Source organism: Mustela lutreola, chromosome 2, assembly GCF_030435805.1.
Source record: "Mustela lutreola isolate mMusLut2 chromosome 2, mMusLut2.pri, whole genome shotgun sequence".
Lineage (NCBI taxonomy): Eukaryota > Metazoa > Chordata > Mammalia > Carnivora > Mustelidae > Mustela > Mustela lutreola.
This window is the reverse complement of record NC_081291.1, coordinates 57,984,536-58,011,545: the sequence shown is the minus strand read 5'-3', so window position 1 is coordinate 58,011,545 and position 27,010 is coordinate 57,984,536. Positions and strand designations below refer to the sequence as shown.

The window sequence follows — 27,010 nt, the reverse complement described above, 5'->3', positions numbered from 1 at the left end:
GTTACTACCCTTTCTTTATACCGTAGCCCTATGTGTCCGGTGAATGCTGAAATTCCCATTTTAGCACAGGCATCTAGACCGAAGTCATAAAATCCTAGCAAAAACAAGCATTCCTTAGTTAGCCGTGAAATTTGAGATACAGCTAAATCCAGTGTCTCTCTAAAAAATAAGAGCACCTGGCTGGCTCGAGACTCTTGATCTTGGGGTCTTGAAGTCAAGCCCCACGTTGGGGTAGATTTTACTAAAAATTTGTATTTTACTTTTTATAAAGATTTTATTTATTTGTGAGAAAGTACGCAAGCAGGGGCAGTGTCAGGCAGAGGGAGAAGCAGGTTCCCTGCTGAGCAAGGATGCTGATGTGTAGAACTGAGGTGGGGGGGTGCCTGGGTGGCTCAGTGGGTTAAAGCCTCTGCCTTCAGCTTGGGTCATGATCCCAGGGTCCTGGGATCAAGCCCCACACCGGGCTCTCTGCTCAGCAGGGAGCCTGTATCCTCATCTCTCTCTCTGCCTGCCTCTCTACCTACTTCTGATCTCTTGTCTGTCAAATAAATAAATAAAATCTTAAAACAAAAACAAAAACAAAAACAAAACAAAACAAAAAAAACACCTCAGTCCCAGAACCCTGGGATCATTTAGCCAAGCCAGAGGCAGACACAACTGATTGAGCCACCCAGGTGTACCCCTTTACTTAAAAACTGGGGGGGGGGGTAGAATTTGACTGCAAGATTATTCCAGGTTCTCTATTTAGGAGGAAAGGGGAATATGATAAAATTCAACTGAGCTTGTATTATTCCTAGACTTGGAAATACATGTTTCAGTCCAGATCCTGGACTCTGTTAAACCAGTGACTCTTAAACTTTCCAGAGTACAAACTGCTTCAGCACGGCAAGAAATTCCACAGGGCCTGCCCACTGCCCCTAGCTGTCCATGTCCCAGGTGTAGGCTTCCTCTTTGGGCAGATTCCACTTTGGGTTAGTCACAGTTTAGCCCTATCCACAGTATCTCTTCATTTATTGGGTGGATGTAGTGGAAACTGGTGGAAGGAAGGCTGGAATCTGTCTTGGTCCCTGGGGAAGCTAGAGTAGGCTTCCTGCTGAAGGCAGCGTTCATCCTGAAAGGGAAAGAAAAAAACTCACTTCAAACTCTAGGAGTAGAGAAACTAGGTTTAAGACTTTAGAATTATTCTGACATACACCTGTGTTGAATGAAGGGTATTAGAACTTAGCCGATGAAGGGGATGGAAGGTGCTCCAGACCCAGGCAAGTGACTTTATTCAGTAAAAACAAGACAAAGGCTAGTTCAAAGTAAAAAGGTGCCTCACTTTCTTAAATGTCTGTTGTGCATTCGGAGGTAGTGATCATCCATACCAACCAGTTGATAAGTTCTGCTTTCCAATCTGAGCCTGTTGTCTGAGTTTCTAGAACACCAGCATTTCCCCAAGCTTCCCCCAAAGTGACTTCATGATTCTACAGAAAGGGGTTTGGTCAAAGGCCCCCACTCATCCTCTGCCCTCCTGCTTCCAGGCTGGCAGTCTTTCCACTCCTGCCCCTGCCCAGATGAGCATCCTCCTCTCTGGAACCTTGCATCCCCTCCTGGAAGTATGTGGCAGTGACTGCATTCTTCTCCCATTCACGTTCCTGGATCTGGACCTAGTTCTGGTCCATGTGGACCGTTTGATCATGGGGTTTCCAAACAACTCCAGCTTCCAGCTTCCATTTTTTTCACTTCCTTATTGGAGGGACATTTTTGCTACCATTTGAAATTAGGCTTCAGGGGCACCTGGGTGACTCAGATGTTAAACATCTGCCTTTGGCTGAGGTCATGGTCCCGGGGTCCTGAAATCAAGCCCCGTATTGGGCTCCCTGCTTAGCGGGAAGCCTGCCTTTCCCTCTTCCACTCCCCCTGCTTGTGTTCCCTGTCTGTCTGTCTGTCTCTGTCAAATAAATAAATAAAATCTTTTTAAAAAAAATTATGGCTTCAGTTTTAATTTGGGAGCTTTCAGAACATCATTTGAGATGTTATTTTCTTGCCTTTCTTCTGGGCCTAGAATTTTGAAGCCATTTTTAACTCAGGCAATCTGTTACGCCCCTGTCCTTTCCCCCCAACCCCACTTTTTTTAGTAGAGTATTTCCTGGATTTGCTAACCCTTGGATTGTTAAAGTAGTCACGCTCCCAACTCCCATCCCCAAAGGACACAATGAACACCCTTAACCTGTCCAAAAGTAACACTAAGTTATCTTAATCTTCATGCTTACCCAGATGAGATGATACAGGTAAGATGCTTAGCCTGAAGACAAGCACACTGTGAGTTTTCAGGAGACACACTTGGTAATTTTTTATCTTAGGCCTTTGTGTAGCTAGTTTTCCTTCTCTTGTTACCTGTGGTTCCTGTTCCCATGAAGCAAACCTACCTTCTGTAGCCAGCATAACTTCCTTCCACCTCCTGGCTTAGAGATGCTGTTCAGAATTGTTTTTATTTACCTTTATGACATTTTATGGCTGTCTCCTGCTACTCTAGAACCTTTATATAGTGCCTTTTAGCCATTGGGATTGGAGTTGGCTGGGTGATACTGTTTGTTGAAAATCTGCTCTTGGGGCACCAGCTGGCTCACACAGCAGAGCATGGGACTCTTGATCTTGGAATCGTGAGTTCAAGGGTAGAGTTTACTTAAAAAAAAGAAAAGAAAAAGAAAAATCCTCTTGTTCAAGCTTTTCTCTTTCCATCTTAAGCTGCTCTGTTGGAGGAATCCAAATTCATACTATCCGGATCTCTCACTTTCTCTCTCAAACTGATCTTAAAACAAGTTACTTCTGGAGGGCCTGCCTGGCTCAGTTGGTAGAACATGACTCTTGATCTCAAAGCTGTGGGTCCAAACCCCATGTTGGGCATAGAGACTCCTTACTACCAAAAAAAAAAAAAAAAAACCTTCTTGGTCTCCTAACTGGCTCAGTCATTTAAGTGGCTGCCTTCAGCTCAGGTCATGATCTCATCAGGGTCCTGGGATCAGGCCCCTGGACAGGCTCTCTCTTCGAAAGGGAGTCTGCTGCTTCTCCGTCTGTCCTGCTCATTCTCTGCCCCCCCCCCCACCAAAATATAAATAAAATATTTTTTTCAAAAAAAGGTTATTACCAAAGTCATAACATAGTTTTTTATTTAGGCTTCCTTTTTAGAAGGTATGTGCCAGATGTTTCTAACCTAAGATTTCTGTTGTGGCAAAACTAACAGTATGCTTGCCCTCAAACCAAAGGCTAATTATCACGGATAACCAAAGATGATTATCAAGCCATAAAAGTTTGTCACTGTATTTTTAGTAATGAAAATAAATTTATACATACTTTATTTTTTCCTTCAGATTTTTCTAATTTGTTAGAAGTATGAATTGCATTTACAGTTTTTTATTATGGAAAATCTCAAATACGTGCAAAAGTAGTGTGAACAGTGCAGGCAGCCTTTGCACCCATCGCTCAGCCTGTTACCAGCCCGTCACATTTGGGCTGTGCACTCCGTCTCACCCTGTGGATTATTTTGAAGCATGACACGCCTTTTTGATCTTGGTGATCAACCCAGTGTAGCGACTGAGATGAAGCACTTTGTAATTGGTCCTGGGCTCCCATCTCGTATCTGAGTGTTTTTACAGATCCAGGGACCACCTGCAAACTCCTGTTTCCTTGTCTGTTAAATGAGAATTCGACCTTACAGCCTCGTTGTGAGGATTAAATGCATGACCTGTAGTGTAGTGCCCAGCACAGAGTGCTCAGGAAAGTGGTCTTTATTTCTCGATCTTTCATAGGCTCTGCTCTTTCACTCTGTAGGCCCTAAGAAGATTACTCCATTTGGAAACTTGAAAGAATCTACCTCCAGCAGACGTTACTCTGTTCAGCTTGGAGGCTAGCACAGTTGGTAGTATATGGCTTCCCGCTCCCTCCCTGTGACCTTTTCCAAAACCTTAGCACATATTGCTTGCCTACCTCGCTCTGAGCCTTGAATTCATTGGTTTTGAGGGCAAGGAGACTGCGGGGTTGGCGTTGTCTTTTTTTTTAAAGATTTAATTTGAGAATTAGCAAGACAGGAAGCAACATGTGTTGGAGAGGATGTGGAGAAAGGGGAATCCTCTTACGCTGTTGGTGGGAATGCAAGTTGGTGCAGCCACTTTGGAAAACAGTGTAGAGATTCCTCAAGAAATTAAAAATAGAGCTTCCGGGGCGCCTGGGTGGCTCAGTGGGTTAAGCCTCTACCTTCGGCTCAGGTCATGATCCCAGGGGCCTGGGATCGAGTCCCGCATAGGGCTCTCTGCTCAGCAGGGACCCTGCTTCTCTTCAACTCTCTCTCTGTCTGTCTCTCTGCCTATTTGTGATCTCTCTCTCTGTCAAATAAATAAATAAAATCTTTGAAAAAAAAAAAATAGAGCTTCCCTATGACCCTGCAATTGCACTACCGAGTATTTACCCCAAAGATACAGATGTAGTGAAAAGAAGGGCCATCTGTACCCCAATGTTTATAGCAGCAGTGGCCATGGTTGCCAGACTGTGGAAAGAACCAAGATGCCCTTCAATGGATAAGGAAAATGTGGTCCATATACACTATGGAGTTATGCCTCCATCAGAAAGGATGAATACCCAACTTTTGTAGCAACATGGACAGGACTGGAAGAGATTATGCTGAGTGAAATAAGTCAAGCTAAGAGAGTCAATTATCATATGATTTCACTTATTTGTGGAGCATAACAAATAGCATGGAGGACAAGGGGACGTGGAGAGGAGAAGGGAGTTGAAGGAAATTGGAAGGGGAGGTGAACCATGAGAGACTATGAACTCTGAAAAACAATCTGAGGGTTTTGAAGGGGTGGGGGATGGGAGGTTGGGGGAACCAGGTGGTGGGTATTAGAGAGGGCACGGATTGCATGGAGCACTGGGTGTGGTGCAAAAACAATGAATACTGTTACACTGAAAAGAAATAAAAAATAAATGATGGGGAAAAAAAAGATTTGAGAGCGTGTGTATGCCTGCAAGCTAGGGGAGGGCCAGAGGGAGAAGCTGGCCTCCCTGCTGAGCAGAGATCCGGATATGGGGGACACAGGGCCTCTATCTCAGGAAACGGATCTTGACCTGAGTGGAAGGTGGGCGTTTCATCAACTGAGCCACCCCATTCACCCCTTCTGGGTCTTCTTTAATGGTCAGGTGGTATAGCTATAGCACGGAGTCTTGGAAGAATATGGGATGGAGAGGTTTCATGCTGGTTATAGTTTAGAATGGTACTTTTGAATCTGCTCAGAAGCCTACAACTTCTGAAATCTGTATCCCCATGATGCTTCCTTCTCAATGCTATATGTAGACTATGTATGCAATAAATCACATTATATTAGGTAAAAATAGGCAAAGACCAGCAGACAACTGAGAGGTTTCTGGTTGAAATGCTTGACCTCTGCTGATCTAAGAGATGCAGATGGAACCAGCTGACCTGACCCTCTTTTCTATCTATATGATTAACAATGATTTGTGCTAATGATAGCTGAGGTATGGCGAAATGGAAATTCTAGTTCACTGATGGCGTGGGTGTTAATAAAGCTGTTCTGGAAAATAATTCTGTCAGTAAATTTCAAGGGCCTTTAATAGTCTTACTGTTTTGCTGAGTGATAACACATTTGTGTGATCAGATTGTATACATAATTTAAAATAATTGCATGCTTAATAATAGTGGGATTATCCATATGCTGCAGTATCATGTAACCTTAATGCCAGGAGCATGGGAGGATATTTAATATAGAAAGACAGGATGTAACAGTATAATCTCAACTATTTGAAGGAAAATTAGACCTAAACCCTGGTGCTAATAGGATTGTTTCTAAGAGTTGAAATTGTGGATGCCTTTTTGTCTTTGGCTCATTCTTTTGTGTACCTTTCTGAATTTTCTATAATTCAGTACTTTAATTGGGGGTGGGGGAGAGAGAGAGAGTAGCAGAAGAGTCAGTTGTTTGATTAGGATCTAGCTGATCCACCTAGAGAGGTACGTAACTTGGCAACACCACGCAAATAAAATTGTTAATGGGTTCTTGAGCACTAGTCCGTTTAACTGCCGCAGCCTTGCATCTCTAATGTCAGTGCCGTCACTGTATCAGACACATACGTAAATCAGAGCAGCAGTTCCAGACCCCAAGTCAGGAGTTCCAAATCTGGTGTGTGCGCCTCAATTGCCAGAGGGAACTTTTCAGAATCCCTCACCTTAAGGACTGATCCCCCAGCCCTGATGAACCAGAATCCTCTTGGCGGTGAGAGCTGATACTACAGAGTGGCATGGCGGTTGAGTATTGGGGGCCTGGGCTTACACATTCAACAATTCCAGCTCTGCCACCCAATTGCTGTGTCATCTTGGACATGATACAACACCTGGTTCACCTTCATTTCCTGTGTTTTACACTGTTGTGGTGGTGGCTTTGCACATGCTTTGCTTTCAACTCCTTGATACTGCAACTCCCTAGTCTCACCTCCACAGGAGCATAGTCACCTTGAGTTTGTGATCACCACACAAAGCTGCACTGGCCACACTTTGCAGTGGCCTGCTGACCGCCAACTTCTACTCCCTCCCTGCTCCTCCACTTTTTCCCATACCAATTCTTTGTTCTCGCTGTCCTCCCCTGACCTCTCTGTGGGACCCTTTCTGACCTCATTGGCCCTGCCCAGCCCAGACCCTTGGATATTATTTTCCCGACGTTTTTACCTACATGGGGGTTTCTTTGTTGTGTCTACCTTTATGGCCAGTTGGTTTCTCTGCTTCAGAGATAAGAGAGTGATAGCTCCAGGCTAACAGGAAAATTCTAGCTTTTGATTTATTATTCGAGAAAAAATTATACTTGAGGGGAAAGAATGGATTCGGCCTATGAAGTAGTTAGTATTGCTTGTTCTTCCAAGGAAATCTCTCCAAAACACACTGATGAGACTTGGTTTGAAAGCAGAAGGAAGGAAATGTGTTCTGAATACACCTTATTCTGAAAATTAGAAGATATATGTAAATGGATTAATGGGTATTATCAGAAATGTTCATTTCCAAGGAACACAGTGGCTAGGGACCTTGCACAGCTCTTATTTCCTCTTTGCCTGTTTCAGTTTCTCCTGTAAAAGGAGTGGTCTCTGTGTTAGAAACTGTTTTCCAGTTACAAGTTTCTAGTTTGTAGGAACTTTTTTTTTTTTAAGTAAACTCTGCACCCAGCCTAGGGCTAGAACTCACAACCCTGAAATCGAGTCACATGCTGTACCACCTGTGCCAGCCAGGTGTCCCCTAAGTTTGTAGGATTTCAAGAAGTAATTTCAGAAATTGATGAAGGTGATTATGGAAATCAGTAGCGAAGAAACTGTGAGTGGAGATTTTAAAGCCGTTGCAGCTTGGGCAGCTTCTTGTAGCAAAAGTTGTGCTCAGGTTTGGTTTGGTTTGGTTTGGTTTTTTCTTTACTTTTTTCTAGAAACCAGTGTCCCATTCTTGATCCTGGAGAACAGTTAAGTGCAGGAACCTAGCTCTAAACTTTGCCAATATAAAGCCGTTAACATCCTGGTGATGAAACCACGTGTTGGGTTTCTTCAGATCCACTGTTGAGTGCAGGCCCTAAGTGAAAATGAAATCCTCATTCATGTATCTTTCATGATGAATAAGGACTAATTTTGTAATGATAAAACTTATTTGAAAAATCAGCAGCTTAACATTTTTCTCCGAAGTGGAAATAGCCTTTTCAGTTTCAGGGTAATGTGTTCCTCCAAAGGTCACAATAAGGTAGCATAAAGAAAATAATTAATTAATTAATTAATTAAAGCTATTTTAATTCTCCCATCCAGGAAAAACCTGCTAATATTTGTATTCCTTTCAACTTCATTTTTATATTTAAATATTTACTCCTTAGGGCATTTTGTTTTGGAGGATGAAGTGTAAGGATCTTAATTCTCAGGATTTTTCTGGCTGCCTTCATTTTGTGAATTTTTTTTCATCCTTTTGCTACCGAATTTTATAATGCATTTTTGTCCAAATTATTCATTTCTGGGTTTCTGTTTAGTCCTGTTCCAGCCCCATACTTTAATACTGTATTTTTATAACATACTTTCCAAGACTGTTAAGACAAGTCCTCTCTCCTCTTTTTTTTTTTTTTTTTTTTTAAAGATTTTATTTATTTATTTGTCAGAGAGAGAGCAAGCGAGAGCGAGCATAGGCAGACAGAGTGGAAGGCAGAGGCAGAGGGAGAAGCAGGCTCCCTGCAGAGCAAGGAGCCGGATGTGGGACTCGATCCCAGGACGCTGGGATCACGACCTGAGCCGAAGGCAGCTGCTTAACCAACTGAGCCACCCAGGCGTCCCAGTCCTCTCTCCTCTTGTCATTATTCTTTTAGAGGAGAGGAATGGGAGGGATTCCTGTGAATTTATTTTGATGAATAAAATTATTCATCAAGTAAGAATTATTTCAAGTTCCAAAAAAACCCTTGGGATTGTTTCAGTAGGGGAGAATTTACATTTCTGCATTAAGTCTTCCTATTGGAGATAGCTCTTCATTTATTCAGATTTTCTTTGTTTCAGTAAGATTGTCATTTTCTTATTTAAGTTTTGTACAGTTATTAACCACTGCAACAGTGGTTGTAGTATAAATTTGGAAAATCCTTCAAGAAAGTGAATTATGGGGCGCCTGGGTGGCTCAGTGGGTTAAAGCCTCTGCCTTCGGCTCAGGTCATGCTCCCAGGGTCCTGGGATCGAGCCCGCATCGGGTTCTCTGCTCAGTGGAGAGCCTGCTTCTGCCTCTCTCTCTCTCTCTGCCTGCCTCTCAGCCTGCTTGTGATCTCTGTCAAATAAATAAATCTTTAAAAAAGAAAGAAAGAAAGAAAGAAAGAAAGTGAATTAGTGGAAGTCATGAAAATGTTTATACTTTTGATTCAGTAACCCCATTCCTAAACAATATCTGTAAGTTAAGTTTAACAAAACCTGTTTGCCTGTGTGAAAATTTGACCTTTGGTCAACTTTGTTTCTGGGGAACTCAATAAAGGCAGACTGCCAACTTCTCTTGCTGGGCGCTATGGCTTACATGGTAAAATGTCTCCCGGTTGGTGATTGCATCTGGGCAGGGAGAGGCTGTGAGCGCTCAATGCAGCCCCATGCTTGGGCTTTGCAGAGCACATTGGCTTTTGGGCTGTGTGTGTTCCTCACCAGGGACCAGTACAGCTATTAAAAGAGCTGATTGGATCCTCTCAACAGGTTTAAGTCAGGGCTTGAACAAACACACTCTCCCTATACCTGAGCCATCTGCTGTGTGGACTGTTGAAAGAACAGCCAACAAGCTGTATTCCTGTCCCATTCCTTCTCAGTAGGTGCATGCCAGGTATGGCCTGTATAAGTAAATGTATGGCCTGTGATAGTCTTGTGAATTTGACTGTGAGATTGTGCCCCCCACTCGCACCCCCACTCCATGGCTGTTGCTGGGTCCTAAGGAAATGATCCCTGAACTGAAGTTCAAAGATGTTCTTTACAGCATTACTTGCCCCAGATTTTTGGTATATTAAGTAAAAGGCAGGAATGACTGTTCAAACACTTAATTCACTCAAAGGAGTATTAGATGTTAAGACTATTACAGAAGCAAATACTACCAACAAGATAAAGTCACAGTCATGTAGCCAGCCTCTCAGCCTTCTAAAAGCTAGGTGGTTAAAAAACAAACTAAGAGACACCTGAGTGGCTCCATTAAGCATCTGCTTTGGCTCAGGTCATGATCCCAGGGTCTTGGGATCGATTCCCACCCACATCAGCCTTCTTGCCCAGCAGGGAGCCTGCTGCTCCCCGTGTGTGAGCTCGGTTGTGTGCGCGCATACCTGCATGCGCACACGCGTGCGCTCGCTCTCTTTCTCTTTTACACACACACACACACACACACCCCACATCCCCCCCACACACACCCTCTTTTAAAAATAAAAATTAGAAGCACCTGGGTGGCTCAGAGGGTTCAGCCTCTGCCTTCAGCTCAGGGCACGATCTCAGAATCCTGGGATCGAGGTCCCGCGTCGGGCTCTCTGCTCAGTGGGGAGCCTACTTCTCCCTCTCTCCCTGCCTGCCTTTCTGCCTACTTGTGATCTCTCTGTCAAATAAATAAATAAAAATGAAACTAAGTAGCTTTTCTAAGACCTAGTTTTGACTGCCTTGTTCTCCCAAACTGTAGAAGAATAACAACAGGCTTTACAGAACCCACTTCCTTACCTACCTTTTTTATTTGTAAACAGTTATTTCCTCAACATCCAAGAGGAGAATATGTTCTTTTAGACTGCTCTGAGAGGCAGGATGAGCCTGTCTCACTATTCTAACCAGCTTGGGGCCAGAGTTCTAATGACTGATCCTGCTCTCCATCCAGTCCCCCCGCATGGCAGGGAAATAGCCAACGGAAAGGTTCAGGGCTCAGTGGTTCTTGGTTGTTTTGATGCCTACACTGGGGGGTGTGGTTTGCCTCCGTATTTCTGTCACTCTCAGAGTGCTTTCTCCTTTCTCCTTTCAGTTTGAAGGATGACCTCTAGGAAGAAAGTGTTGCTGAAGGTTATCATCCTGGGAGATTCTGGGTAAGTGTTTCTCACTGTTTGAACTAATGTGTTGGCTAGGATTAAATGTGACCTCCTTGAAGCTGGTACCCTATGTGCTGACATTTGGCGGTTTCTTCTCTAATAGCAGGGCAGTAGGGCCCTAGGTCTCCTGCTGTTTCAGGCACAGCAGCAATTTGAATGATCTCTTGTTCTGTAACCCTTTCTTCCCTGTTCTTTGGCATGATTTAGGGGAAAGGATAGCTGTTTAAATTCAAGAATAGTCTCATGGAATTCCCTTTTTCCCCGATTTTTTCCCGAGCTGGTTAGACAAGGGAGTTCTGTTTATGTACATTTGTTGCCACTGACCTCATGCCTACCAGTCGTGGGTTTGGGATGTGCCGTGCAGTATCCTCCCACTGCTGTGCCAGATTTGGGCCTATATTCCAAAGAACCTGGGTCTGGAGAACTGGATTCTGATCCTAGATCTGCCACTAAGTCAGCTCTTCTGTAGCTGTTATGGTTCTGTGGAAGACTTTTCAGACTCAGCATCTGAAGTGACCTTTGAAACCTTAGACCAACTAGAAGCTGTGTATTTTTTTTTAGTAGTAATAATAAATGCAGGTGTGCCGCCTTATCCTAAAGCTCCCTGCCCTTTAAAAAGGCAAATGGTTTTTCTACCCTGGCGGTTTTTTTAATTGCCTGAGGAGCCTTTTAGAAGTTAGCATTTTTCCAGACCAGCGGGTTGGGCCTAGTTAGCAGTACTTAAATACACACATCTCTCTGTCTCTGTCCCTCCCTTCCCCTCCCTTACTCCTGACGACTCTGGTGTGCTGTCAGGATTGAAAGGTACTGTTTTAGCCCCAAATTTGCCTGGAAAGAATCACCAGGCCTTTATTTGATTACAGATCTCCTGGCTTTTCCCCCTGAAAATTCAGATCCAGATGGCCTGGGTTGGAGAACACTGCCCTAAGCCATAAATGTACTTCCCCGTCCTCTGCATATGAAAATGAATGTTCGTTAGTGGGAGAGGAAGCCTAAGCAGGGTCGGGCCTGGTTAGTACTTGGATGGGAGTGGGAGAGGAAGGTGTTCCCGTTGACTCTGAAGGCTTTTGTATTGTCTTCAGCCTGCCCTAACTAATCTCATCACCAAAAGACCCCCCCCACCACCACCACATGTCATCTCTTCCTGAGTTTTCTTACTGAAGAACACCTCTGGAGGAGTTTACTCTGAGGAAATTCTCATTTGGTGTGGAATATTGATTCTTTCTCCACTTTAGATTTTAAACTTCGAAGCAGCAGGTGGCTGACTGGTGTGTATGTCTCCTTGCAGCCGGTGACTTCCTCCTGTGCTATTACTTTCTTGGACTGAGTAGCAACCCCTAAAAGGAGAGACACCCAAGACAGCAGAGATATTTTTGGAATGGTGGAGTGATCTTACTGCTGTAGCTCCTTTTAGAAGGAGAGTATTTGCTGACATCTTTCTGGAAGGAGAAAAGTAATACTAGGTTCTACTGAGTTGCTTGTACCAAAACTTACAAGCAGCTTTTCAACATCTGGCCCACATCTGTACCCCATGTTTTCATCCCAGGAGAAAATACAGTCTCAAATGAGTAACGCTGGGCAGTTGGCTGGGGCAGCTCTCTATTGTGATCACAGTTCTTGTTCTCTTTAAGATAGGCCCGTGTCTGCAGAGCTTCAAGTATCAGAATCTGTTTTCTGTCCCTTCCTAGTTGACCTATATTTGTGGTTTTCCTCCAATTTCAGAGTTGGTAAGACATCACTCATGAACCAGTATGTGAACAAGAAGTTCAGTAATCAGTACAAAGCTACAATAGGAGCAGACTTTCTGACAAAGGAGGTGATGGTGGATGACAGACTAGTTACAATGCAGGTAAGCACATGTCTTTGCCGCTTTGCCAGCCAAGCCTTTTTCATTTGGTCTGAAACTTTTGTTCATGCCTAGACATTTTCCCTTCCTTTTCTTCATTTCCCATTACCATATTCATGGATAATTGGCCGCAAGTAGGATTGCCAGGTAAAATACAGGACTTCAAGTATGACCCAGATGTTGCATGAGACATACTAGAAAGTTTTCATTGTTTATTCCAAAGTTCAAATTTAATTAGAGTTCCTTTTTGTTGTTTGTTTTTTTGTGTGTTTTGCTGAATTTGCCAGCCTACAGGCTCTGTCTTGCTATGTCTCCAAAATGTCTAACTCATTCCTTTCTTAATATCCCTGCATAGTATTTTAGAAACTAGGAGAGACCCAAAGACCCAAAACATCTTTGGGTCTCTCCTAGTTTCTTGCAGTAGCTGTTCATGTAGTTTCCCTATTTTTCTGGCTTCTCTTGTCTTACCTACAGCCACCAAAGTTGTGTTTCTGTTAAGCCAGCTAGCTTTTTTGTGTATCACCATAATCATTTAAGGTTTTTCCCTGCAACAATTAGGCTAAAATACACATTTCTTCATGTGACCTTTTGAAAGACTTTTCATTCTGGCTACAACTGTACTTCACTTTTTTGTCTTTTGTCAGTCCTTCTAAACCATGTGCTGCTCTTACAAACCTGTCCTTGAACCTGTCCGCTTCCATCCCAGCTCTTTCGTCCCATCTTTGTCTTCATCCCCAAGTCTCCAGCTTTTGTCCCTGGTTGTCTTCTGAAACTCTAATCTCCACAGCACTTGTTTCTTCCCGTGTTAAATGAGTTCCCTGGTAGACTAGACCTCTAGAGACAGACGTGATTTTTATTCCATTGTAGGCCTAGCAAACACCAGGCTTGCCCCAAAATGTTTGAATGATCCAGGTGTTATAGGTAGACGTTTTTACAGACATGAACCTAAAGCTGTGACATGCTCCCAGAGGATAAGGACTCTGGACGTTCCTTGACTCACACATCCAGGATGGGGCTGATACAGATTTCATTTCTCACCTCCCCCATGCATACACACCGAGATATTCAAAATATGACTACAGTTTTACCAAGCCAAGCTTGAGAGAGAAAGAAATTTCCAGGTTACAGGAAAGAAGAGGGAACCGAAAGCTAGTGCTAAGCTTGGGGGCTTCTGCCATGATGCTTGTCAAGTTTATAACCAGACTAGAGTTTAATTACTTGCCAGGGGCAGGAGATGTGACTACAAAAGGTTGGGGAGCTAGAACTCCCACTAGCACACTCCCTTGGGGAGACACATACACATTCTCTCTTCGTCTTTATCTCTCTCTCTCTCTCTCTCTCTCTCACTCTCTCACTCTCACTCTGTCTCATTCACTCTCACACTCACCCAGGACTGTGGAAAGTTGTGAAAACGGGATCAAATACCCTCAACCCAAAGAAGTGGCAAAGCTCCTGTATGAAGTATGCTTGAGGCTTTGCCTCTTTGCTTTCTTGTTGGAGACTCTCAGTTCCACTGTGCTCATGTCTAGGTTCTGAGCTTATACTCTACATTCGACAGAAATGTTAAAGACTTTGACATAAACCCATAAATGCCTGTCATTCTTGACAAAAGCAGAGATAAGACCATTCTATAGGAAGACTTGCCACCTCCGGAGAGAAGATGAGGTCATAGCCACATGAGGAAATAATGTACCACAAAAAATGTTCACAATGACTAGAGATTTTTTTAAAAAAGGAATCGAAACCATAATGAAAAAGGATACTATTGTAAAAATGAGGATATAGAGAACTTAGAACTTGAAGAAGTGAAAACGTGGTCATTGCAATAAACCAAATGAACAGTTAACCTGCATATTAAACACAACTGAAGAAAACAGTAAGCTGTGAAAACTGAGCAGATTACCGGAAGACTCAAAATTGCAGAACACCAAAAGCAAAATTTTAAGAGCAACTAGAGAGAAGAAAAATTACTTAAAAAGGAACATTAGAGGACTTCTTGAGGACATCAGGAGGGAGAAGGACATGGAATGCCTTCAGGATACTGGCATAAAGTACTACCTGCAGATTTAACATGCGCACCAGCCAGACTGAACAGCTGTGGAGCCAGGCTGTGGCTTTGACAGCAGTGTGGGCTGATTCCGAAGTCAGAGCCCAGTTCCTCCTGGGTGCAGGGCCCCACATGCCCTACTGAGCTGGAACCCTGCAGCGCCGCACTGCTGGAGTGAACACCATCTGGAGAACCACAGTCACTAGACTCTGGAAACAATAGAAGAGAAAACATGTTTCTGAAAGGTTGAAACAAAAGGCTGACTCTCGTACTATTGCAGCCAGCTTGACAGACTTAGAAGGAAATGAAAACCATGATCTCTGGATAGAGGCATCATCTTCCTGGATCTTGAGGAATCCTCATATTTTTTACAAGCTTTTACCAGTGTGCAATAAGATAATCCAAATAAGAAAACAAGGCAAGGGGCGCCTGGGTGGCTCATTCGTTAAGCATCTGCCTTGGGCTCAGGTCAAGATCTGCAGGTCCTGGGATCAAGCCCCGCATCGGGCTCCCTCCTCAGCGGGAAGCCTGCTTCTCCTCTCGTTCCCTCTGCTTATGTTCCCTCTCTCACTGTATCTGTCTCTGTCAAATAAAATCTTTAAAAAAAAAAAGAAAGAAAGAAAGAAAGAAAACAAGGCAAGAACCAATGGAAAGCTCCCTTATCATTCAGAGTGGTTTTTGTGGTTTTTGTATTTAAAGGAATAAGGCAGTCTTATGTTGTCTGTGAAGAGAGGAAACTAAACAGGTGGTGTAGGTTAGTAGAATTTCTAAAAATGAAATACAATAATCCAAAAAAGGGTGGAAATCCAAGAATGTTTTTAGCAGCAGAGAGGACACCCCAGAAGAGGGCTGAAAGGAAGAATGGTAGGAAAGAGAGGTACAAACAGGATTCAGTAGATAGGTCAGACTTCCTTTTAATCTCAAAATAAAGGGAATGAATCAGAGATGGTATTTGCTGAGAATTTTCCAGAATAGATACGGCACCAGTCCTCAGATTCAGGAAGCCCAAATTCCAAGATGGGTAAATAACTCGACATACCGTAATGAAATTGCAGTAACAAAAGACAAACTCGAAAGCATCCAGAGGAAGATGATGACCTTAAAAAGGAACAGGAATGAGGCTGACAATTGACTCTCAGCCTAACAGAGGAAATCAACAGGCGGTGGAATATATTCTGAAAGAAACCTTCAACACAGTGTTCTGTCCCTGCTAAAAATATCCTCAAAGGAGATCGTACTTCCTTAGGTTCTATGGCGAAAATTCTAAATGGTGTATTTCAGGCAGAAGGAAAGTATTCCATTTAGAAAGGTCTGAGATAAGATAAACTGAGATAAACTTTATTTGCATGCAAATACTTATTGTTAGAATTACGACCCTAGGGACGCCTGGGTGGCTCGGTTGGTTGGGCAGCTGCCTTCGGCTCAGGTCATGATCCCAGCACCCTGGGATCGAGTCCCGCATCGGGCTCCTTGCTCGGCGGGGAGCCTGCTTCTCCCTCTGCCTCTGCCTGCCTCTCTGTCTGCCTGTGCTCACTCGCTCTCTCTCTCTCTATCTCTGACGAGTAAATAAATAAAATCTTTAAAAATTTAAAAAAAAAAAAAAAAAAAGAATTACGACCCTAATAGAGTATGTAACTTCCAAACTATCACACAAAACCAGGATTAGACCTATGTAATTTAATGTGTTGGGGAAGCATAGTGGTTGCTGTGGGGTTTTTTGTTTTTGTTTTTGTTTTCAGTTCCTTATATTGTTCAGGAAGAAGCTAGGAATCAGTATTAAACATTAGATGGTATCAAGTATGCAAGAAAAATGTAAAGGTAACTTACTATGAAGCCATGGTAGTTTAAACAGTGTGATATTGTCAGAGACATGCAGATCAAGGGACCAGAGGGCACATAGACAGGGCACACCTAGCTGGACACTGAGTAAAGAGTCATCTTCCAAAAGAGTAGGGAAAAGGGGGAGTTACACAAGTAAACGGAGTGGGCCAGTGGTTTTCGGTTTTGGATGGGGAGTAACCAGAGGGTTTAAGACCTGAATGGAACAAGTACAGAATGAAACTTCAGAAATGAAAATAATTTTTTTACCTTAAATGTTTAAAATAGAGAAAGCACAAATCATAAAAGATAAAAGATCGATAGTAGACCCCATTAAATTAAACATTTGAATAACAAGATTCCCAGATAAAACCACAGACCAGAAAAAATGTTGATAATGCGTAGTAGTATCCAGTCAACAATCAGCCCTGTGGAAAACTGGACAAAAGACATCACCAGGCAGCTGTCAGAAGAAACTATTAATGTCCAGGAGTTTGATTTCCGGGAATTACAAATTTAAAAAGGTGACGAGGCAGAGTGGCACTGCTGTAGACACAGGGAATACTCCCTGCCTCCCTCCCCAGTGCTATCAAAAATGCTCTTTGGAAAAATATCCCAGCAGTTGGGTGGCTTAAAGAAATTCCCTGTGGTCCTGTGACTCCAGATACTTCTGGGGTTGGATGAATAAAGTGGATGTCTGCCCTGACGGGCGGCATCTGAGTGACTGTGCTGTAGGGCTGTGGTGTGCCACCAAGGCCAGGAGAGCTGGTAGAAGGACTTCAGCAACCTCATCAGGCCCTCTGGACAGACAGAATTCAGGCAGGTGGTGCCACTGCTCTGAGATCATGAATGTTGGATTTGATCACATGGCGGGATAACAGCATGCTGGAAAAACAAAGTTGTGCGTGTCATTATATTGAGCCTGATTGTTCAGAGAGACTTCATAAACTTGAAAATTTACATAAAAGCTTGTTGGAAATGGAAATAATTTCATGTGGGTGTTTCACAGACAGGCAGTGTTGCTCTGCACCACTTAAGAAACTTCAAGTGTTTGCTGTTAAGTGATCTTCCTGAAATAAGAGAAAAATAAAACCTTGTCCAGGCCTTTGAGATAGCACCAACTTCTCTAGAACTAAAATTAGACTTGAAGTAAAATAGTAATATTCGGTAAGTATCTTATTTCATATGGAAGCAGCCCAACTGTCTGTCTGCAGGTGAATGGATAAAGAAGATGTGGTACTCATCATAAAAAAAAAATGAGATCTTGCTGTTTGTATTGACATGGGTGGACCTAGAGAATATCATCCCCAGTGAAATAGGTCAGACAGAGACAAATACTATATGATTTCTCTCATATTTGGAATCTAAAAAAAAAAAAGAACAGACAACAACACACAAACAGACTCATCAGTACAGAGAACAAACTGGTGGTGGCCAGAGGGGTAGGGATGGGAAATGGGAGAAATAGGTGAAAGGGATTAAACTTCTGCTCATAAAATAAGTAAATTATGGATATAGGGGAAAAGTATTCTATTTCAATATAAAGTATCATTTAAAATTACTGATCATAAATAACATATATTTATCATCAGTAGAACTAAAAGGTGGTCATACCACAACATTTTAAAAGCAAAAGTCCCTCATGTAGAAAGTAAATATTCAGGGGCGCCTGGGTGGCTCAGTTGGTTAAAGCCTCTGCCTTCGGCTCAGGTCATGATCCCTGGGATCTGGGATTGAGCCCCGCATCAGTCTCTCTGCTTAGCAGGGAACCTGCTTCCCATCTCTCTCTCTGCCTGCCTCTCCCCCTACTTGTGATCTCTGTCAAATAAATAAATAAAACCTTAAAAAAAAATAAATATTCAGACATGACATACTAAAGTTACTGAGTTGAAAGTGAGAATTTATGTACATTTTAAGAAAAATGCAAACCCAGGTAGCCTTTAAATTCTAATATATTCCTCATTTTTTACAAATATCTGTTGATGTAGAGTTATTTAAACTCATTTAAATGTGCAACACAGGTTTTTATTTTTTTTAAAGATTTTATTTGGGGGGTGCCTGGGTGGCTCAGTCGTTAAGCGTCGGCCTTCAGCTCAGGTCATGATCCCATGGTCCTGGGATCGAGCCCCACATCGGGCTCCCTGCTCTAATGGGAAGCCTGCTTCTCCCTCTCCCATTCCCCCTGCTTGTGTTCCCTCTCTTGCTGTGTCTTTTTCTTTCAAATAAATAAAATCTTTTTTTTTCTTTTTTTTTTTATTACATTTTTAAATTTTTTTATAAACATATAATGTATTTTTATCCCCAGGGGTACAGCTCTGTGAATCGCCAGGTTTACACACTTCACAGCACATACCCTCCCCAATGTCCATAACCTCCCCTCCCTTCCCCTCCCCCCAGTAACCCTCAGTTTGTTTTGCGAGATTAAGAGTCACTTACGGTTCGTCTAATAAAATATTTTTTAAGAAAGATTTTATTTATTTGAAAGAGCTTGCACAGGTCAGGGTGGGGGTGGGGTGGCGGAAAGGAGCAAAGGGAGGAGGAGAAGCAGACGTCCCGCTGCACAGGGAACCTGACTCGGTGCTCAGTCCCAGGACCCCAGAGTCATGACCTGAGCTGAAGACAGACACTTAACCAACTGAGCCACCCAGGTGCCCCACATTTTAAAGTTAATAAAGCATATTGCTATAAATGTACAGACATGGAGGGGGGAAAAAAGGCTGACAAAAATCAAGCTTTGACTGGAGTATAGGGCGTAGAATATTCTCAAGCTGATGGTGGGAGTATATCCGGGCAGTAGAGACTACCATTTTGTTCTCCCTTGTTGAGTGTGTGCGGTGCTCTGTCTAGGAAGAGAGCCCAGGGAATCTGAGCTCTGGCCATAGGAAGAGAACTCATTGCTGCTGAGATGCCCAGGGAATAGATTGTGTGTATTAAGACAGTGGGATATTATATGGCCCTTCACTTTGGAAAAAAGGCAAGCTGCAAAAAGATGTACAGGATCCTTACTATTATGTAGGCATTTAACTCCTCAGGAGCCATTTATGTCTGGGAGGGAAAGGGAATTCTGTGAGGAAGGGTTAACTCTGTTTCTGTTAAGAAAAAGAAAATGGGCACCTGGGTGGCTCAGTGGGTTAAAGCCTCTGCCTTCGGCTCAGGTTATGATCCCAGGGATCTGGGATCGAGCCCCACATCTGGCTGTCTGCTCAGCAGGGAGCCTGCTTCCCCCTCTCTCTCTGCCTGCTTCTCTGCTTGTGATCTTTGCCTGTCAAATAAATAAAATCTTAAAAAAAAAAAAGAAGAAAGAAAATCAAACTGATATTATGGTGGCAGTGTTAGTATTTGTCACATTAGAGTATGGGTAAATAGATACATGGGTATGCTTTGTAGAAAATAAAATACTTTTTTTTTTTTTTTTAAATGACAGCTAGGGAGAGGGGGAACACAAGCAAAGGGGAGGGGGAGAGGGAGAAACAGGATTCCCACTGAGCAGGGAGCCTGATCTGGGGCTCGATCCCAGGACCCTGGTATTTTGACCTGAGCTAAAAGCAGACACTTAACAAGTGAGCCACCCAGGCATCCCAGAAAATAAGATATTTCTATTAAAGTTCATATTAAAATTTTTAAAAGATTACGGTCATAGGACTGTACTTTTCTAGGTGTGAAGATAAATTAATTTTTGAAAGTTGCTAAGAGGCCACCTGGGTGGCTCAGTCAGTTGAGCATCTGCCTTCGGCTTATGATCTCAGGGTCCCGCTTTGGGCTCCCTGCTCGGTGGGAAGCTTGCTTCTCCCTCTACCTCTAACTCCCCCCACCCCCACCTCACTGCTTCTGCACATGTTTTCTCTCTCTCTCATATAAATAAATAGAATCTTTAAAAAAAAAAAAAAAAGAATAACCACAGTTTTTCAACTTGACTTCTTAGTGCCTTACTCTGTCTTCTCTGTGTATGAGCGTTCCAGGTACCCATTTGGGTCTCTCAAGAGTCCTAGAGTTCTTATGTAATTCTCCTTTTGGGATTCTGTCCTAAACAATCAGAAATACAGAACAGGCTCTGTAAGTTAACATTCATTACTGAGGTCCTTATAGTTGTGGAAATTTGGCAGCAATATGTTTTTAAAGAACAAGAATAAAATTGCTCACTGAGTTTTTGGGCAGCAGTAGAGGTGTGAGCTACTGTCAGCACTGTGGTGTTTCACGTGGGCAGAGAGGCGGATGGGGCAGAGCGCAGTGATGCGTGGTGTAAGGATTTCAGCTACATAAAACCCCGCAGTGTGGATACCTAGAATGACACATGAGCTAATGAAGATGATCTCTGTGTGGGAGGGTGCCGAGTGTTTCAGGGGGTTTCTGGCTTTGGCTTTACTTACCCAGATGTTTACATAGTAACAGTGTTACTCCTCTCATGGGGGGGGGATTTTTTTTTTTTTTTAATTTGTCAAGGTCTAGATTTAAGTTCTGGTTTTTTCCTCCTTTCTCTTTGTAGAAGTGGTTGTCTGTTTCTAGTTTTCTTATTGTAGGACCAGGCTCTCGAGGAACTCTTGAGTTCCCCGCCCCATTGATCAGCCTCCCTGTTAATGACGAAGGGTTCCTTTTTTTTTTAACTCGGAGACATATATTCACTGTAGGATGTTGGGAAAGCAGAAAAGCTCAAAGGCAGACACCACCAGCAGTCCCTGTATTGGTTATCCACTGGCAACAGAGATCGAGTTTTGTCTACACATAAATGCTTTGTTGTGTTGGAAGTTGCATGAAGTTCCCCATCGCGATGAGAGGCAGGTAGAATAATTGCCTTTGAGTTTGTTCGTATGGATCTTCACGCTTACATGGAAGTCGTTCTCACTTCCCTCTGGTTCTCTTTGAGTGGCTGCTGCCTTTACCAGTGGCCTGAGCACTCCTGTGCCCCACACGGACGGACATTCATGACAGCCTCCTACCTCTACTCCACAGTCAGGCTGACCTCCTGTGGCTGTCACGGCAAGCCCTAGTTTAGAAAGGTTCTTCCCAGAGTGAAGTGCATGTAGATAGTGTATATAGTGGTTGGGGTTTCCTGGGAACGGAGTGGACTGCCAGGGTCAGTCTCTCTGCTCTCAGAGTTGTGGCCAAGAGTCCTGGCAGCCACATTTTCATGTACTGCTTATGGAGGGTCATGCACATTGGGAGAAAAGGCTGAGGCAGGCTTCTCAGAACTGTCCTCCTCTTAAGAGTAACGCTTGGGCTCTTGACTATTTGACAAAAAGCTGAAATGTGTACTTTTGCTCGGCCCTAACATTGGTAACCACAGTAGTCCCCTTCCAGGCTGTTCTTGGCCAGTCTGTGGGCCAGAGTTTAGCGTGTGTAGTCATAATTGCTTTGTTAGGGGTTCTGAGTGCTGTTTCCAGACCTCCCATCAATATTTAAGTTCTGGCTCTGCCCCTGCTTGTGGCAGTGTCATTTGAGCCAGTCAACTGTCTGGATTGGTTTTTAGGACACATTAGGTTTTAGGACTCCTTTCAGAGACTATTTTGGGAGGTGTTAGGGGATTTAGTAGAAGATCATGAGCTTTGATTACATTGGTAGTTTTAAAGAAAGGCAAATTGCATATTACTGCCCTGTCCTATGTTATTTCTCTTGTGCATGTTTACTTATTCTAATCAGGCATCATAACCTCGTCCTCTGTGGTGCTCTTCCTACTTGAACTGGGAGCGCAGTTTGTGTATGGCCTAGTGACACTGGGTAGGTTCCCCACGTGTTCTGGATCACCTGGAGGGACGCACCACTGCTTCACAGGGGAGCTCAACCATCCTGCAGAATTTGGTTCTGGGAATGAAACTATAGTGGCCCAGTCCACACTCCAATTTTGGTTTAAACCTGGGCCTTTTGGGGTAGTCGGCTGGTGATTTAGATATAAAGTTGACATTTACTTGGGTTATAAAGGATGGTCTAAGTTCTTATGTTATTCTGAAGCTCAGTGGGTTCCCTGCAAACAGTGAATAAACCAGTTAAAGACCCATGTCAGCTGTAAGTAATGGTTTGCTGCTTCTGAACCAAGCACTTTTCTTAAACCTGGTGACTTGCTGGGTGGTGTGGAAACTATTCCTCAGAACACTCATCATCTCTCAGGCTGACCAGGGTGGCCTTGTTAGGGATCTAGGGCAGTAAGGAAATCCATCCTTGCTCTTGAACTTAGCATGGCAATGAACGACAGGAAGTTCTTTGAGCTGGTCAGTAGTACCCGGTGGTTCTTTCGATTAAAAGCTGGCTTTCGCCTCTGATCTAAAGTATGTTTTTGTTGTCTTTCCCCTCATCTTTCTTTGTCAAGTGTTTTTGTTTGCTTTATTATTATTGAGTCATGTTATAAATAAAAGTGATTTTTAGCTAAACTTTATATACAGTAAAATATGTAGATTTAAATGTACAGTTCATATGTAATCACCTCCCTATGTATCCATCACCTGCAGAAAGTTCCCAGAGTACCTAGATCTTAAGTTTACATTGTGAATTTTACATAAATGTCTCCTAATTGGACCACCGCCCAGATCAAGATAAAGACATTCTCTAGCAGGGTTCAGACTTGGGTGCCGGCGCCCCACAGAACATGCGCTCACATGCGCCCTCTGTCTGGGCGGGGTGGGGTACCCAGTGCTGCACTCTGCTTGCCGAGTGCTGCGGTCTGCGGTCACTTGTCTCTCAGTGGCTCCATGATGCAGCACGTTTCCTCTGGTGTCCCCCACTCCTAGTGCTGGGCCCCCCAAGGAATAATGTTCTGTCTTCGCAGATCTGGGACACAGCAGGCCAGGAGCGGTTCCAGTCCCTTGGTGTGGCCTTCTACAGAGGCGCAGACTGCTGCGTTCTGGTGTTTGACGTTACTGCCCCCAACACATTCAAAACTCTCGATAGCTGGAGAGATGAGTTTCTCATCCAGGCCAGTCCCCGGGATCCTGAGAATTTCCCCTTCGTTGTGTTGGGAAACAAGATTGACCTCGAAAACAGACAAGTAAGTGCTGAAGATAATGGGAATCTTCTGTGTGGAGGCTTATGAATCTGCCCTCATTTAGGTTGTGGTTCCTGGACCGTCTTTTGAAAGTGGCAGCTAAGTTTTCGATGACAGGTACTGTTTTAGCTTTGATTGGTAAAAAGCCATGCTGCCTAAGCACCAGTCCCCAGTATATCTGTGTGTGTGTGTGTGGCCCCAGAGTGGGGTAGAGGGGAGGGATAACTAGCTAGTTACCTGCCCAGCCCTTGGGCCTTGCTTCCTAATCTGCTCAAGGCCTACCATTTTGCTTTCCCCTGTGGCAAAACAGGGACAGTGAATGTTTGCAGTGGTATTCCTTTTGAAATTATGCCAACAGAGTACCAAGTGCCTGGAGTTGCCTGTGCTGGCCATTGTTTCGGTTGCCATGAAATAATTTGACTTCAGGCTGGTTGCAGTGTGCGTTTTGGCCTTTTGGATTTAAAGGCAGAGTTCCATTTAAAGCCTGGCTCATGCACTTTTTAGTTGGGAATATTTCTTGGAGTCTGAATCTTATGTAACAAGAACACTCTGGGATCAGATGACAGTGTACCCCAAAGCCCTGGCACCTAGAGGAGCTTGGGGAATGGTGGCTTTCTGGTTGGCCTGTTGCTGTTTTCTCCTCCTGTGAAAGGCACTGGCTTCTAAGGTGACTTGTGGTTTGGTGGGCTCTGTGCGAAGCCCAGGTGGCTCCAGAAAAGTACATGTGGGAACGTGAACTGGTCTTCCGGTCAGCTACCTTTTGAGGACCAGGACCTACGAGACTCGGTTTAAGTGCCCATGCTGTCTCAGGCCAGCTGTGACTTCGGGCCATTGTCTCTGCCCTGTGAGCCTCCGTTCTCCTTCTGCACTCCAAAGGAGGGAATTAGATTTTGTCCTTCTCGAGTGCTCCTGCACTTCAGGGGCCTGCCTGGATCTCCGTGTGTGTAGAAGATTGCACTTTGGGCTTTGAGTAAAATTGCTCTGGTTTACTTTGAAATAGCATTTCTCTTGGGATTGGGAGCATGGACTCTTATTTATAGCTCGGTTTATTTCTGGCCATTGATCTCTTTTTCTCCCTTTCCTAGGTGACAGCCCTCTCATTCCTGAAAGTGGGCTGGGGTGGGGAAGGAATTCGGGTAGGAGAGGCAAGGGTGTCAGTGAGAGCTGCGAATTCTGTGGCACAGGTGATGGAACCCTAGCAGTAATGACAAGGGACTGCAAACCTTAAGACCAAGCTGCCAGGCATTTCCTGGGCTGGGACCTCTGAGGTCCCAAGAGGAACAGTTCTGTACTTTCTAGGCCAGCTAGCTCCTTTCATCATCTACCTAGAAGTGCAGCTAAGGGTCAGAAACTAGGGATTATAGAATGGGCTTAGGTGTGAGGCCTAGCTGTGCTACACAAAGCCTGCAGTGTGACCTTGGACGGGTCTGCCGCCCCCTTCCTCAGACCCCTGCCACCCTCATCCAGTCTGCTCCTTTCACCTGTGCTAGCGGCTTCTGTCAGGAGCACACGTACACCCTGTTTCCTCTTCCAGGTGGCCACAAAGCGGGCACAGGCCTGGTGCTACAGCAAAAACAACATTCCCTACTTCGAGACCAGTGCCAAGGAGGCCATCAATGTGGAGCAGGCGTTCCAGACAATTGCACGGAATGCACTTAAACAGGTGGGTCTCTCGCAGCTGTCTGGCTCCCTCTGGTGACTGACCATCGGCCTAGCCCCTGCCTGGCTTTCTTGTCCTTAATCTTTCTTAGCTCTTTCTTCTGTGTAGCCAGAAAAACCCATGTGTTTATCTAGGAAGGTCATGAGGCATTTCGCTAAAGCTTCCAGAAAATTCCACTTGCTTGTAAATAACCTCTACAGTGCAAGGGCAGCGAAGATGCACTGAGGCCACCCTTATTTGGGGACGTCCTTATTCCCCTTGCATGCTATCCGATGAGACCTCTAGGAGCCCTCGGTCAGATGGCTCCCTCTACTGAAGGAGGGGACAGACCCATCATTAGATCCAGTTCGGTTTTTGTTTTGTTTTCCTCATCTCTGAGCTTGCATACCCTACTCTGTCAGATGATACTTGCCGCAGGATGGTTGTGAGGATGGAATAAGACAGGCTCATTCCTGGCGTTCTCCTGAGTGGTTGTGTTTGATCACCAGAAGTTCTAGGAATTGTATTCCTTGAGTGAGGTTTTCTTTCTCATTTATGTTGTTTACTCACCTGTTTTTGTTGGCATGAGGGAGTGGAATGCTCTGTTGATTCAGCAGCTCTTCGGGGCCAGTGAGTTAAGACAGATCATGAGGTACCGTCCATGCTCTGTGATGTCAGACTCAGGAGCGGGTGAGTGTCAGAGGTGAGGCGCACGCCAGAAGATGTGGAGAGCATCTTGACGAGGCATATGGTGGCTATAAAGGGCAAGGTGGTTCTGCGAGCTCCAGGAAACTGGGTTTATAAAAAGCACTGATTATCAGCAGGCCAGGGCATCTGGACCTCCGGGCAGGGAACTAACTTGGTTGTTCCAAGGGCTGGACTGAGTGTTCTGTGATGAAAGGAATTGATGCACCCAAAACGCTCGGAGCCCCTGCTGAGCGCCCCTCATGCTAACAGGATGTAGGCCTGAGGTGTTTGCCACCTGCTCTCCCCCTTCCTTTAACCCACCCTCACACCTAGGTGTGAATATTGCTGTCCCAGTAGCCTTATTAGAATGCTTTTTTGTTCCTACACACTAGTCTCTCAGGAGTAAGATCGTTAGATTGAAAGGTATATGTGCTTTCAAAAGATGGTGCCACATTGCTTTCCTCGAGGACGGTAGTACTTCAGTCCTTTCTCTTCCCTGCTCAGCAGCAAGTGGCCAGCGCCATCTGGAACTCTGCTGCCTCGCTGCCTGTCAATGGGCCCCTGCTGCACGCCGTCAGCACCTGGCACTGGCCCGGGCGCCCATCGCTCCCGTGAGCGGAATTACCTTGACCAGTATTGCAAGTGACTTTTCCAACTCTGTTGTCTCCCTGGGGCATAGAAAAAAGTAATTTTTGTTAGGTATGTCATTTTAAATGTCTGGATTTCCCGTGTCTGGATTATTGTCCAATTCAATTGAACTTATGGCAGGATATTAGGGACTCACGTTTTTCTTTTAGCAGAGTAGTCAGTTGTTTCAAATATTAGTAGCAGATTGTTAGATAAACCACTTTCCCCGTAGATTGAAGCATTACCTTTGTGCACTAAATGCTTGTGTATATTGGGATCTTTTTCTGGTCTGCCCAGTTTGTTCGGCAGCGTGCATGTTCCTTGCCTGGACTGTTGTGATTTGACTGCCATTACAGTGTAGTATCCCCTCTGCTAGGCAAGTCTCCCTCCATGACAGGTGACTAGTGACTGACAAACATTTTGGGTTTTTTTTTTTTTCTTGGCTGTTTTGGTGCATTTTCTATTTAGACAGAATTTTATTGCAGTTCCACCTTCTTTCCTCACCCTTCCCAAATACAAAATCTTACTGAGATTCTGTTTGTGATTCTGCATTAGAGCTGTCTTACTAGTGTGCTTTGGGTTCCGTTACAAAGTATTGCAGACTGGGTAGCAGAACGGCAGGCTTTATGTTCCCTCAGTTCTGGAGGCCAGAAGCTTAAAATCAAGGTGCCTGCAAATTCAGTTTCTGCTAAGGGCTCTCTCACCGGTTTTTGCAGACTGCCGTCTTTCTCCTTGTGTCCTCTGGTGTGTGGCTTTTCCTCTGTGCTGACAGCGAGCGAGAGCAAGCCCGAGCAAGTGGGGAAACACA

General features: G+C 44.2%; 1 protein-coding gene and 1 pseudogene across 2 annotated transcripts in view; both read left to right on the top strand.

Annotated features, from left to right (window-relative positions):
- RAB7A (RAB7A, member RAS oncogene family) overlaps window positions 1–27,010 on the top strand; it is a 73,607-nt gene that overhangs the window by 43,466 nt on the left and 3,131 nt on the right. For both annotated transcript variants that reach the window (XM_059161897.1, XM_059161898.1), the window contains 4 exons: window positions 10,505–10,565; window positions 12,291–12,417; window positions 23,034–23,252; window positions 24,784–24,912. In XM_059161897.1, the coding sequence (XP_059017880.1) occupies window positions 10,513–10,565; window positions 12,291–12,417; window positions 23,034–23,252; window positions 24,784–24,912 (528 nt within the window). In that variant the 5' untranslated portion in view covers window positions 10,505–10,512. The remainder of the gene's footprint in view (window positions 1–10,504; window positions 10,566–12,290; window positions 12,418–23,033; window positions 23,253–24,783; window positions 24,913–27,010) is intronic.
- On the top strand, window positions 16,075–23,027 carry LOC131824290 (ATP synthase subunit s, mitochondrial-like; annotated as a pseudogene).